Below are 15,159 nucleotides of genomic sequence, written 5' to 3'. Positions count from 1 at the left end.
ATATATCTATATATAGATATAGATATAGATATATCTATATCTATATCTATATCTCCGGTGCCCGTTTACTAGCTAGAACTCTTCTCTGCCTTTGTGCCGGACGGTTTATCACTTTGTGTGCATGTGTGCGTTCTCCTGCACCTGCCAATGGAACCAGGACCCACCCACTGAAAATGGAGCCACTCGAGGTTGTTTTGGTGAAGTCAGCTGCATGCCAAAAGCTCCTCGTGACTCTTAATTCGTGCATTTCGGAGGAGAACTGCTGCAGCCATTCAGCACATTGTTGGGACTAACTCTGCTAACATTGCGTCATGGAGTGAATCTGCGTTCTTTCTCTCTGTCTGTAGGAGCTCAGGAGGTTCTCATTGACCCAGGTATGGTATGTCTAACCAACATAGCTCTTGTAGACAACAATCTGCCTCATTGCTTGTGGTCGAGTTTCCCCCGTGTTTGATGTCATTTTTCATCTCCCATCATCAGCTTCCTGATTGGTTTATTTTATCCTTTGACATTTGATTGATGTTTTTTCCCCCTCATGGCAGGTAGTGTTCTCTCCTGTGTTGGTTTACCGTCACCTTTATTGTTTTTCTCCTAACGTACCTGCCACGCACACATCACATGACTACAACTAAAGACTTCAAATGGTCCCTCTTACTAGCTTCTATTATTATTTATTGAGGTCTCATTGTTCTAACAGCTCACATCTTACTCCTGATTATTACACAAAGATCACTTAACCCGATCAAAGACATTTAAAATGTTTTCTTCGCCGTTTGAACACAAAGTTAAGTATCTAGAAGCACCAGCAGGTGACAGCTCATCACCAGTGGTGCATACTTTCATGTCCTGCTTATTGCTCACTGTTACTGAACCACTTTCATAACCTAAGAAATAGAAAGTGTATTTTTCTGTAACTTGATCGCCTCGGTAATTGTACAGTAATTTAGCTTTGAAACATCATCAGGAGGCAACAGAGCTGGGAATAAAACACACATTTCACAGTTTCATTGAACCTAATCAGTTGTTATCTGATATGTGAACTTTCTTTATGTGAATACTGTTTAGAACACTGTAAATCTGTGTCTCATTGGATGTATATATATAAAATGCATGTGGCGGTGGTAGCCAGGGCGGATTGGTGGATTTAAGTTTCCCCTCCTTCACTCGTTTCCTTTCCTTTTGTGCTGGAGCAGACTGATGGTGGTCACCCTGGTGTCCTTCTCACACTAATCCTGTCCCGTCCTCTTTTGAGCGTAGGCGCCCTCACGGCCAACGGCATCAGTGCAGACACCAGCACCGAGATCGGAAGAGCAAAGAACTGCCTGAGTCCTGAGGACATCATCGAGAAGTACAAAGAGGCCATCTCCTACTATGGGAAGGTAATCAAACACTACCGGACTCTTTTAATCGCAAATTCAACCAATATTGTAGTTGGATTAAAGATATTAATGGGTAATATCAGGCTTTTTAATGTAAAAGCATTTTATTAAACCAGCATTCAGTACACGAGATATAAAACTTACAATAATTATGCATTTATGCATAATATCAGACATTTATTGGGGTTTATATGAACTATATATACAGATTATATACCTACACAATAAGTCAATTGCAGCATAATAATGTATTTGTAATAAAGGTTAGTATTGGCTTAGTGTGTCAGTCAAAGCTCAGTATTGTCCTAATACTCAGTGGAAGACTGTTAATAATGTTTTCAATTTAAAAAACTTTATTGTCCATCACACAATGATGGAGAATTGTCTTGTGTTTGAGGGTCGCAAACATAAAAACGTGCAGTCATTCCATCAGCGAATAGGAACTGGTGTGTAAAGATGCATCAAAACGAAGTGACGGTCTATTGTTGTTTAAAATGGATATTATAGTTTATAAGTTCTCTCACTAGTCTGTTGTAAGTCAACTGAATGTGTGAAGCACTTTTCAAGGCCAGATATCAGCGAGTGCTTCACAGTGAAAGAGCAGAATGTTAACGCAGTAAATAATCTCAAAGCAAAAAAAGCAATTAGTACGTCTTGAGTTGCCTTTTATATTCAAAGGTAAGTCTGATTATATGCTATTTAATTTCCTTATTGTCAACAAGACTGAATCCAGAATGAGTTCTTGCTGATATGTCGAGCTCCTTTGTTGTCCCTAAACTCTTGAAAGCACGTCAATGAGCCAGCGTATTAACAAGTCTCAGAAGTTAATTTGCAAAAGTCCGACTTTTGTTTTCTTGCCTGCTGTAAGAATAATGTTAGTTATAAAATCAGACCATCAGTCATCAGACCCGTAACAAACCGCTGCTAGCTACGTTAGCACAGGAAGCTTATTGACTCTCTCGGGGCTTGTGTCAATTTTAGCAAAACAGTCAATTAAATGAAGTGACTGAATCATTTCAATGGTTGATTGATCCACCCACTTATCCTGATGTCGTTTTTTCATCCTACGTCATCAGCTTCCTGATTGCTTTGGTTTATTTTATCCTTTGATAATTGATTGATGTTGTTTTCCGCTTATGTGTTCTCTCCTGTGTTGGTTTACCGTCACCGCCCAGATCTCATTGTTGATTTCATTATATAATAAGGAGTTATTGTTTTGTACTGCTCGGGATCTTTGAAACAAAAAAAATCGAAAATAATATTAAGATTATTAGTATTAAATTACATTTTACGTTGAATTAAATAAAAAGTGTTACATTGAAGCAGGAAATTTGATTGTAGAAAATTGTTGCGCCTTTAAAAATAAAATAAAACGAATAGTTTGTTTATAATCATGACCTGTTTTGAAAGATCTACATCTTCATTCGGAAAACAAATGAGTCTAAAGCTCCTTTCTAGGAAAAAAATGTGACTTGAGGTGTTTTTCTCTTGATGTTATTGAGTAAAGACATGGGATAAAGACACTCCAGAGCTTTACAAGTGATCACAACAACCTTGAATTAGATTTGATGAGGAGCCAGTGTAAGAAAATCCAGCTCAGTGCCACATGAGACCACTCATCCCTCCAGATAAAGATGAACAGATACATGCTCATACTGTACATGACAGTGTTTGCATTCAGGTTGCTCTTCAAACTAAACCACCACTGGTTTGCAGACATGTAGCTACATGTAATATGCATCCGTGTCACCAGGGGGCAGTGTTTGATTAGGTTTGATGGCGTCTGGACGCCGTGTTTGAGCAGTGTCAGACCACTACATGCTGACAGCAGCTGTTCCTGAGCTACATGGAGACTTAGGAACAAGCATGAGAGCTTGTGTAATCTCTGGAAATAATAGAACCTGACTAGTCAGTGAACACCTTATAAAAAGCAGTTTTTGACAGACTAAACATATGAACGCTGTATCGATGCGTGGCGTAATACATTTGTACTCTTACTTGTACAAAGTCACAAAGAATAGTATTAAAGTATCCCTGATGCTTCGGGAAAGCTGAATAGGCTCATTATGCCACCAAACTATTCTGGAGCAACCCTGTGCTTTATCTTCATGATTATAATTGGCTTTTTGCACTGACCTCCCTCAGCCCCTTTACCTGTAACTCGCTCATTCAGAATTAAATTACGTCGCAACACATAGCCATTCAGATATTAATTGAATTTTAATAAGGGCACAATGAGGGTGGAAGTGGAGGGAAGTTGAGGGACTGTGAGATTAGAAAAAAGCACACACTTGCTCGCAGCATGAAGCAGCAGCAGCAGCTCAGGTTCTTTCTTTGATGGAAGCACAAACGGAGTCGTGGCCTGAAATCCCTGAAAAAGGAGCAGCAGGGAATCGGACTTATCACTCGTCTGTCATCCCACATCGGCAGTGACTGATGAGGGCGCTCCTATGTTAATGAAAACACATTCTCTCTGATTATGAGGTGGGTCGCCGAAGTCAAGGCGACCCTCATCGACTGTTTGTTTTTCATCAACTGAAGCCGCCCCCTCTCCCCCCCCCCTCTCCCCCCCCCCCCTCTCTCCCCCCCTCTCCCCCTCCCCCGCTCCTCCTCTTTATCTCCCGCAGTATAAGAACGCCGGCGTGATCGAGCTGGAGGCCTGTGTGAAAGCGGTCCGGGTGCTGGCCATTCAGAAGAGGGCGAGGGAGGCCTCCGAGTTCCTGCAGAACGCTGTTTACATCAACCTGGGACAGGTGCGCTGTCTGACCCACGTCCATCAACACCGGGGGATTCATATGACAAAACTCACACAACATCCCAGTTCAATGATAACTTGGTGTCACTAAAACAGTACATTTCTTGAGCAAAATACTTTTGTCCTTTTAATTCTTCTTGTATCTAGTGCGACCTATGCAGCCAATTAATTTTCTCCGAGACTTCCCCTCTGAGTTCAGAGATTCATCCTCTCTGTCTCTGCTTTTACATCTAGCTACACCGGAAATAACTCATTTTATAATTGGTGCAAACAACATTTGTGTTCGGATGGTTAAAGATCGCCTCCAGAGATGTTTGAGGAGATATAAAAACACTCTGCTTTGAAATACAGTTTGTCTGATATGTTCTTCCACAAACAAAAGTTAAAACAAATGAAAAATGTAACTCCTTTTCCCTCATTCAAGAATCCAGAATCTATGAAAATGAAGCTCTGCATTTAACATCATTCTGCTCAGCGAGGTGAGTGAATTTGAGCGGAGGTGGACGTTAACGTTGTCTCCGCACCTTTAGCTATCGGAGGAGGAGAAGATCCAACGCTACAGCATCCTGTCCGAGCTCTACAAACTGATCGGCTTCCAGCGCAAGTCTGCGTTCTTCAAGCGAGTCGCGGCCATGCAGTGCGTGGCCCCCACCATCCCGGAGCCCGGCTGGAGGGCCTGCTACAAGCTGCTGCTGGAGACGCTGCCTGGGTACAGCCTGTCACTGGATCCCAAGGACTTCAGCCAAGGTAGATCTCACATATTGGTGTCGGTGTCTGCTGAGGCCCCGCCCTCTGCCTGCATGCTCTCCTTTCCTGTTAATTGGTTAATTGCCGCGTGAGTGACGCTCCTGGGCGGTTCTCGGCCCCTCTCCAGCTGTCGCTCCTCAGCGTCGCATCTCTCGGGGCTCTGCTCTGGCTGATGCTGTAATCGGTGTCGTCTGAGTTGAAATTTCGGGAAGACACAAATACTGAGCCGGTTAGGTCTCTGCTTTCCAACCTGGGAGTCCCGACTTCCATTAGTGGTCACCAGAGCTTCCGAGGAGGTCGTAAGGCCTTCTAGATTTTAAAAGGGTTGTAAAATAAAAACAAAAAAGCATTTCATTCATTTCTGTGAAGAAAACGAAATCACAGGGAACGGGCACAGTGAAGACCTGAACACAAGCCTCGTCCCGCATGAGAAAAATATGCAGTTAACACAATCAAAGAGCTAATAAAACAACAGACGAAGAGCTTTATCGATTTATTTTAGGGGTCACGAGTCGAGCAGTGCTCATTTAATATCAGTGAAAAGGAGAAGATGTCACAGAATGAGTCTTTTTCAAACACTGACAGCAGCACCGTCTCTCATGATCCACGTTGTGTGAGTGGCAGCAGTGTCAAGACGCTTCATTCCTACTCCAGCTCTGCTGTCTTTTACAAGAGTGCTCTTCCACCGCGTTCTGCATTCAAGCCACCACTTCTCTCAAGCGGAGGCGCGGTGGAGATGTGCCCCGGGTTTTTGTGCTCTCTTTGGGTGAAGTCCTCACGATAAGCCTCTTGACCCGCACTCATCGCAGAGCCTCTCGATGGCAACACAAAAGACGGAGCTCCCGGTGAACGGAAACGCTCCGTTATCTCCTCTGACCGGTATTCAGGCGATGCTGCAGGAGGACTAGATTCTTTTATGAGCTGTGAATAAAAACAAGCTGCAGATTGAGGTTGAATGTTTGCACTTCGACTGTGAATGTGAACATGCAGGATCCTTCGCACCAATAGCACGGAACTATTGACGTTTACTCCTCCTTTTATACCAAAGAAAGTCAAGCAATTTAATACAACAGCAATTATCTCTCCATCAACCAACCACCAACATTTCTTTTCTAATTGCATTGCTCCTAATGATGAAGCAACTTTACATTTGATGTCAATCTAAAACTGCCAAATCTGCAGAAAATGCCTTCTCTTGGTGAACTAAATAGATTTAGAGTTTGATTGATTACACTGCATTTTGTTCATTGAGCAAAATCATTCATTTCTCCAGCAGCCGTGCGTGTGTGGTCTTTTAATCTGCGCTTAACAATTTCTGCATACTTGCATTCAAGTAATCTAGTTATTCCACAACTACAAGATTATTTCTTCAAATCTAAACCGAACAAAGTTGGAAAAAACTAAATCATCGCTTAAAGAACAGTGTCTTTTTTTGAGTTTGTGTCTTGTTACTAAAGGGCAAACAGAATAACTTTTGGGATCGTCATGTAGACGAGTAGATATTTTTTTTATATTGACATTTTTTGCTTCTTAAGCAATCCTGCACATTACAGTACAAAACATACTTTCCATGTTGCAGTCTGCAGGTAACACAGTAGCACACAGAACCCCATATGTCTATCACGTATTTCTATCTAATAATCCCCTCCATTAATATATTAGAGGAGCTGCCACACATTTCAGTGCATTTCGACTCTTTCAGTTTTGCTAGCGTTGCCTCATGTCAGGCTGTAACCGTCATGAATTGGATCCAGTCCTTACAACAAGGCGTGCTTGTAGTTTCCAGGTAGTATAATCCTGAATGCATCGAGGAAAGCCTGTAAGAGCCGACCATGGAAACTGTGCCTTTGTGAGTCCAGCTGGTACAACAGAGTCGTCTGCAATTAGACCAAACTGTGGCCAACCACTCGGGCAGAGCTCTAAATTGAGGACACCCCGTTGTGCCGGCGGGGTCAATAACAAGATAACCTGGGACACAAGAATACCGTGTCTGTTACAGCAGAGAAGCGTATCAAATTCAATTATTACCTTTTCAGTTGGGACCAACTTGTTTGACCCTCTTGCACATATATTCACTGCACAAAGCATTGTGGGTCAGAAGAGTCACAAAGGAGGAGTTTGCCCTCAGGGCTTTCTACCAGAAAGGGTTTATTTTAACCAAAAACACCATCAAACCTCCCGTGTGCTCAGAAAAGCAAGCTGCAAAATACGACCAGGTGCAGTCGCACACTGCCTTTTTACAAGGCAAAAAAAGGTGTACAAAATAAATACATGGTAGTATGGGTATTGGAACGGACAGGTCGGTAGTCAGATGCAAATGCAGATTATTACATCAGCACGCTAGTAATATTAGCTCCTATTTCAATGTAGTAGCAGCTAATACTGTGTGTTGCTCATATGTTAAAGCTGAAACTAACTCTGCATGAGAAGTAGTGGAGCTTTTGAGTTATAGCTTGTAATAAATAGTTATCGTAAAACTGAAAAAGGGCTCGCATTCACTCACTGCTTTTAAAGTCTGACTGGAATCCAACAATATCTATGAATTATTCTATCATGTACACATTTCCTCGTACTATCCCGTACTGGCCAATAATGTTACAGACAATATTCTCCCAGAACTTTTGTTCCCAGTGTGATATTACTGAGTATTAAGTATTCCATCCATCCATCCACGGATAATAAATACTCTAATATTGTACTATCTACTATAGTACTTCCTTGCTCGTACAGTTAATGTTTGGCAGACCTAAAAGTATTCATTTTCTTTGGGTTACAGTAAAGCTAATTAGCAAATCCTCAAGAGAAAAAAACGAGTTTAGGTTCCAGATATATTGGATAACACATAGAAAAACATTAAAGTATGCAAGTTCCCACTTTGTTATAACACGGACAAGAACTGGAAACGTTTCCTTGGAGTCAATTAAATTCTTCGAATAACTTTTTTTTACCCTTACTCTTTTGTGAATGAATACATTTTTGACAGTTCTTCAAGTTGATTCTTCCAGGCCTTGGACCCGTCTTTAGACAGGGGGAGAGCATTAGTCCACGGAGCTGGTGAGCTTGAACAACACACCGTAAACATACTGGTTTATCAGCTGCAACGTTCAAATTCCCACTGAGGTCTGGGTCCATCCACTCTGAGTCCCCACAGCGCCGATGGCAGACGAAATCAGACGGGAGTTCATCAATCAGCCGGAGAGGCAAGTTCAAGTGAGACAGAAAATGGGCGTCGATGGTGCCCTCCAATCAGGATGCTGTTCTGTTGCACAGTGCAACAAATGGCTTTTTAAGTGCCTTTTTTCACCAGAAACAGGGACGCACGTTCATCTTCTCCACTGTCGTCCTGCCGCTATAGAAATGTTGGTAGTTTTGTTTCTTGTAATAATTTACACGTTTATTGTCGGGGAGAATAAGAGTCCAGTATGTGGCATCTCGTCACCCTGCACAGTAGAAAACACGCCCTGATGAACAGCCTTGAGCCAGGCTTTGCATGGCGCTGCGACTCGCTCATTATCTCGGCTCTGTGTGAAATGGATTTCCAGACACCTCCAGTTCAGACGAAGTAACGTATTTTTTTTCATGCTCGAGTGAGAGAGACATTCTCAGGAAATCCAAAGTGCCCTTTTGGATTACTGTTCTCCAGATAAGCGCTGGTTTTGCAGACAGGTGGAAGTCAGCTATTTTTAGACTGCTCAGTAGGTGCAGTTTCACGACAGAAACAAAATAGCTCACGAAAGGAATTGCATCTACAGTTTGTTCGGATGGAGGAAGAAGTCAGGATGAACAATGGCCGTGGTAGAAAAATGCTGATAAGTCAAAAGCATCCCGGGCATGATTTGACGTTATTGGACGTGGTATTTAAGCGGAGGAAACATCGGAGTGTTTACCAAATCTCCTCCCTTCCTCCCTCCGGCCCCCGCGGCCTCCTCATCACATCTTTCCTCTAGTTTTCTTTTCCACTTAGTGAGTCAACAGTCGACAGCTGGGAGTGGAGCAGGGGATCTCGTAGGGGGCTGAGGCTCTTATGTAACAGTTGGTGTCAGGCTAGAATGCTATTAAGATGTCTTGTGGAGCTCCGCAGAGCAAAACAAAACAAAAACCCACACTGGCTAAATTAGCAGCGTGCTGGAGCACATGTGACAGGCAATGGGGGGGTGCTTCAATTTACAGAGATGGCTGCAATGAAAAGACCTGAATTAGATCTAATTATGTGTGGCCCTTTGTGTGTGTGAAGCGTGCCAGATACAGACTTATGAGGGTTTGTCACGCACTTGTTGCTGCTGCTCAAGCGTTAATGCTCACTGTCGCTGAATACATCGGAGAGTAATTATCAGGAGTCATTGTGTGATGAAATTAGTGCAGGGACATGACATCATTATCACTAACTTACTGAGGATATATTTTTCCAATATAAGTATGTATTACAAGATGCAAAGTTGGTCTAATTTATGTTCAGTGAATTGATTTGTGTCCCTTTATCATTCCCAACATCAGATGAAATGTTCAACAATAACTTTAACAACCTAATTGTTTTTTGATTACAACCTACAGGCGTAAAACAATAAAGCGACATGATCTCGTCGCCACAATATGATTTTGCTAAAAGTTCACAGTTTATTCTGCCAAATTGTGATCAGTAAATTGCACCAAAGCTGCTTTTGAAACTGTGATGATGACAGAAAACCTCATGAGGTACAAACTGTAAATAACTTTCATACGAGACAAAGAAAAGCAGAAAATTCTCACAATGCAGCAGCAATGTTTATCTTTACTTGCTTGAAAAGTGATTGAAACAATTACAGTAATTGCTGTCCGACAAATTAACTCATCACTTCACCTCTAACAAGTATTATCAAATATCAGAAAACACGATGTTTGATCCTCTGATGTGTAACATTAAATTTCAACAATGATCCTCTGCAGCTCATTGTGAGTCCTCTCTCGCTCTCTCTCTCTCTCGCTCTCTCTCTCTCTCTCTCTCTCTCGCTCTCTCTCTCGCTCTCTCGCTCGCTCTCTCGCTCTCTCTCTCGCTCTCTCTCAGGTACCCACCGAGGCTGGGCTGCCGTCCAGATGCGCCTCCTGCATGAGCTGGTGTACGCCTCGCGTCGCATGGGCAACCCCGGCCTGTCTGTGCGCCACCTGTCCTTCCTGCTGCAGACCATGCTGGACTTCCTGTCTGATCAAGGTCAGCTCCCAATAAGCACCATGACACTTTCTCTTTCGTTGTAGAATTCAAACCGTGTGAGGTGCTTCCAGCTTCATGCCCAGCTCTTTAAAGAAAACAAATCTAACCCTCAAACCTTGTGCTTAATAGTATGCGATGCACAACAAAGCCAGCTTCTTCTTGGCAGGAGTGCAACAGTGTGCTCCGACCAGAAATCCTGTGCAGCCAGGAGATAGTTCCTACTGAAGCAGTGTGAGCCTGACGCTCCACTGGCCACACAATACAGGCCGGCGTAATCCTTGGTTGGCTGCTGAGCATGAAAATGAGGGGGGGGGGGGGCGAGGTACAAACAAGATGAAGCAAGCTTTCTGTTTAAATATTAACATCAGAAGCTGTGTTTAGGGTGCTGCTCATACAAGCGCTCTTAGAAACAGTGCTGCTTCATCCTCACATTCATCAAGGGCGACAAAACAACCGATGGAATCACGACGGCCGAGTGTTTAAACTGACCTTGTAAGTCGAGTTCTTCCTCTGTTTTCTTTTGTTCAAATATAAATACCATTTCATATTTACTCAGTGTGAGTTTTGGGGCTCAGAGCGCTGTTCGCTGCAGTTTGGGGGCCCTCCTTTGATTGCCTTTACCCGCGTCTGCAATGTGATGTTACAAATGTCGGAAAGGCATCAGCTTCTTGTTTGCCATTTTCTATAGGACCTTAAAACGGCTCATTATTATGCCTGGGGTGTATTTGCCTGTTTCAAATTTGCTTCGATTAACAAAGAACAGTCTTGGCATTAGTGGTTTAGATTTTACGATATAAGCAACTTCGCGCTAATGTAGGTGTTAATTTCCCCTCTGATATCTATGATTCATAGTTACTGAATAGAGCTCGAACGCATCACAATGCAAGTCAATGCAACCTCCGTTAGCATTAGCCGTTTAGCTCTGTGCTGTCGGCAGACGAGCCGATGACTGCGTTTACTCTGAGCAGCATGATGGGAATGAATTACATCCAACATACACCATAACGGGCAGTTGTTCCAATTGTTTTTCAGGTCGTTGCTCTGATCGTTCGGTGCGTCTTCATGGACCTCTAGCATACATGTGCAATATGGTTTTCCCAATGTAAATCATCTACAATCAATTTGTAAGAATTTACGTTCCATTTACATTCCATCAACTTTCGAGTTGGATTTGTTTAGGTTGCAAAAGACCATGATGCAACTTTTTTACATTCAGAGTGAAGCTTATTCAGCTGAAACCATTTAGACATTTTATTTCACGGAGCTTAAACTTGCGAAATAGTACCTGTTAGACAGAGGCTGATTTTACAGGCGTACATTTCAAACAAGGTGACGTAAGCTCAGAGTTCAGAGGAGCCACGCTCCCGTTCATCCCGCCTTACACTCGTATTCTTCCCACTTGACGGGTGACACTTTGAGGAGAGATCCTTCCGTTGTGTTAAGAGCTGCACCGGTTCTCCCCTCTTTTCATCGAGTGTAAAACAACAATGTTTCTTTGCTTATCCGGACAGTGTTTTCCAGCTGTCAGCCTAATCATGTGCTTCGGTGTGTTTGTCTGGGCAGAGAGCAGGAACAAGTCAGAGAATAGTGTTTCCTCTCGTGGGTTTGATTTATCTCAGGGCCCTGACGTATAACGCTACTACGGACAAAGAGCAACTCAACGAATGTTTTGCTTCTATAGCTTTACCATATAACATCTGCGTAAGGGGAAACACTGGTCACCATTTTGTAAACCTAAAAGTATTGCCAAAAGACAAAGTAAAACAAACTGCCATTTTAAAACCGCCGTGAATCCACTTGGGCGGTGCTCTGGTGTCACTGGCCCCTGATGATGACGACGCGGTCAGATAGAAGAGAGATCGCACTCCACGGCTGGCTGAGCAGTCTGTCAGATAGCGCTCCGTCACCGTCTGCCGCCCGCACTAATCCAACACGCTCAACGGCCTAAGCCTGCAAGAGAGAATAACGTCGGGTTATTATTGTGTTTTCGTCTCGGCAAAACACTTTATGTGAACATAATGGACATTTAAACAGAAACACCGGCTTCCTGTCTCGGGGTCGCACCTGAACAGACAAACAAGGAATAAATATACGAGTATGCCATCAATCATGAACACTTTGAGCCAGGACTACAACTGAGCTGTCACCCATTCATCTCTAGCTGTTTCATTCCTTCTACACTGCCCTTTCCCCTCTAAGCACCCTCCTCTGACCGTGTGTTTGATCTACTGGTGCTCCCAGTCTGTGTTAACAAGGTTGTGCTTTGTACACATATTTCACGTGGACAGTTTCCTCACGATGTTTTCACCCTTATACTCAAACGTTTAGCTGTTTTTAACACAAGCATCTTCTCTCATATAGATGCCATGTCCCGGTATTGTTTAGTTTAATGCACTTTGCCGTGGAGGAACACTAACTTTACATGAATAAGAAAAAGTCACAAGACTTCATAAGCTGCTCCCGTGGAGGTTTATATATCTTTTCAGTCTTTCTAAATGTCCTTCTCTCCTTGATCAACACTCTTGAAACTTGCACAGCCAAAGCACATTCTTTGGCTGGCTGAACAGTAATGTTCCCTGTAAAGGTATTGATGGTCCAATAAAACTTTCAATTTCACTTGAAGGCTGTTATTGCAGACAGAGACGCCTCACAGGTCATTAATGTCTGCTCCATGATATCACAGACACAAAGAGGAACTCTCTCCGGTGGAGGCCGTCATCACGTTATTTGAGTGTGGGGAACTTGAAAGGGAGTTGTGTTATGTCATAATTGTTGCTGTCTGATTATGTACTCGTACATATTATAGAGAAGAAAGAGGTGACCCAGAGTCTGGAGAACTACACGTCCAAGTGTCCGGGTGGAATGGAGGTGATCACGCTCCCCGATGGCCTGAAGCTCCCCCCGGTGGCCTTCACCAAGCTCCCCATCGTCCGGTAAGACGGGAGCGTGACGGCTGGTTGTTACTTTCACGTCTCATGTTGGGCTCAATTTTATAACTTTGTAAAATATCATCCAAATGATGAACTTGGAGTAGTTCTACCATTGGCACATACAGGTTAATCAGCAGTTCTAAATGACAGGATGACAAACACCTGAATATGTAATTGGTGCTTTTTAATGTCAATATTATCGGGTACATTTGGATTTGTTTTCTTTTGGTACGGTTGAAAAACATCCAAGTGTTTGAAGTAATTCTTCAAAACATTTCTCCAGCCTGTATGTGGCATTCGTACACTAAATGTATGAAAAAAATGGGTTCTAAAAACTAAACAACCAAATACTTTACAGCTAAAAACAGCTGGTCACTGCAGGTTTTGTGTTTTCGTGTCCCTATCAAGTATTTTCGGCCCTTATGCTGATGCCAGTCCTTTATTATTGGGCTCAGTATTTGCTGAAGTCTAGTCATATACTTTGATTTTCCTAAATGTTGTTTTGACGTGTTAATGAGCAACAGTAACTTTAAGAGGGTTCCTTTGTCTACTAGATTACATTGGCGATGTATCTGTGAATGAATTCATAGCTCGTCGTCCGTCCCCAAAGGAGCACTCACTCTCTTCAAGTGTCTTTTCTTCTGCTTTTATTGGTTTGCTGACCTCGTAACCGTGTTATAAACCTCTTCCAGTTTACTGTGATATTTATTTGAACACGTGGATTATATTGTATAAGCTGTTGTAACTTATCGTGCAAAGTGCACAACAAAAGGACACCAATTTCTGTCTTGACATGAGGGTGAGATGATCGTCTTTGCTGTGAAACGGTCCTTTAATCCGTGTGGGGGAAATGAGACGAACTCATGTCATCGTTGTGCTTTTTTTAATTTTCCTCCTGTGATGCCCAAAACTAGATCAGTGAAGCTCCTCAACCTGCCCGTCAGTCTGCGTCCTCACAAGGTGAAAGGCCTGCTGGGACAGAACATGTCCACCGCCAGCCCCTTCATCTACTCTCCAATCATCATGCACAACAGAGGAGAGGAGCGCTGCAAGAAGATCGGTAAGATCGTCTCCACCTCTAAAAAGATCGTGATTCAATATGATCCTTACAAAGAAGTCAGTTAGTGACCAGCGGTATTAGCAAGTATTATGATACTTAAGTAATTATAAAACTCTTATAAAGCATTATGGATATTTATGCTTAAAATGGTAATTATACAGTTCTATAAGCAGCCTGTAACTCATTATAATAATGCATGTAATGCATTATAAACATCGGCTTCATATGAAGTGATACCCTGACATGTTGTAGTAATTTGAATTTCAGTTGACCAAAGGTCAGTGTATCATTATATCTAATATATTTCATGTTAATGCATTTCTACAAAACAAAAAAATCTGAAATCCTATTTTGGCTTTGTCATAATGGGGTGTTGAGTGTAGATTGATCATTGGTCAAAAATGAACCTCACGACATGTGAAAACAGTGAAGGGGTCTGAATAGTGTGGAAGAGTAACCAGTGCCTCAGTGGTGGATCATGTGGAGGTCCACAGCACTGATCTGGAATCTTCTTTGCTGCAGTCAAACATCTTTTGATTCATCATCCAGCGACAGTGCGGTCTGTTGGGAAGCGCGTTGTCAGTTGTAAGACATTGCTGACCCCTTTCATCCAGATTGCATTGACGCATACGTCCTGGGCGTTCCTGAACAGAAGGCGGAGAGCAGCCTGATGTTTACTGGTGGACAGTATGACTTGAATGCAGTTGTGTAGCTTGAAAGGAGGCCAAAAGCAGCAGCACTTCTGCTGTGAAGATGCTTTTGGCAACACTGTGCCTCATTCAGAGCTTCTTCATCAAGCTCAGATGAAGGCCCAGTGTTGCAGAGCCATTAGCTAATGGAAAGCACAGTCTAAGCTGCCAGTCAGTCAATGTTAAAGGGCAATTCCACCGATTTTACACATCAAAGTCTGTTTTCAGGTGTGTGGTAACTTGCACGCACCGATCAGTAAACCCTGGTCTCTCACCGAGAAACAGCCGTGTGATAAAAGTCAACTTTGACTTATTTTGTTACGTGTGATGTCAGTTCTCCCTCAGTCAAGTTAATGTCTATCACTAAGTTCTCCTCACCACAAGTACCACAGAATGTAACAAGCACATACTGAC

The 15,159-nt window shown here is 42.8% G+C and overlaps 1 protein-coding gene across 2 annotated transcripts in view; it reads left to right on the top strand.

The window, feature by feature from the left end:
* trappc9 (trafficking protein particle complex subunit 9) overlaps positions 1 to 15,159 on the top strand; it is a 131,854-nt gene that overhangs the window by 3,871 nt on the left and 112,824 nt on the right. Inside the window, exons 5-11 of one of the 2 annotated variants that reach the window (XM_079287573.1) lie at positions 348 to 374; positions 1,258 to 1,379; positions 4,007 to 4,132; positions 4,665 to 4,881; positions 9,923 to 10,066; positions 12,873 to 12,999; positions 13,911 to 14,056. In XM_079287573.1, coding sequence (XP_079143699.1) covers positions 348 to 374; positions 1,258 to 1,379; positions 4,007 to 4,132; positions 4,665 to 4,881; positions 9,923 to 10,066; positions 12,873 to 12,999; positions 13,911 to 14,056 — 909 coding nt within the window. The remainder of the gene's footprint in view (positions 1 to 347; positions 375 to 1,257; positions 1,380 to 4,006; positions 4,133 to 4,664; positions 4,882 to 9,922; positions 10,067 to 12,872; positions 13,000 to 13,910; positions 14,057 to 15,159) is intronic. The other variant, XM_079287574.1, reaches the window with a different exon arrangement.

The sequence above is a fragment of the Melanostigma gelatinosum genome, assembly GCF_949748355.1.
Source record: "Melanostigma gelatinosum genome assembly, chromosome: 17".
In the NCBI taxonomy this organism is placed as follows: Eukaryota; Metazoa; Chordata; class Actinopteri; order Perciformes; family Zoarcidae; genus Melanostigma; species Melanostigma gelatinosum.
Note: the sequence above shows the minus strand (reverse complement) of the source record. Positions and strands in the feature narration are given on the sequence as shown.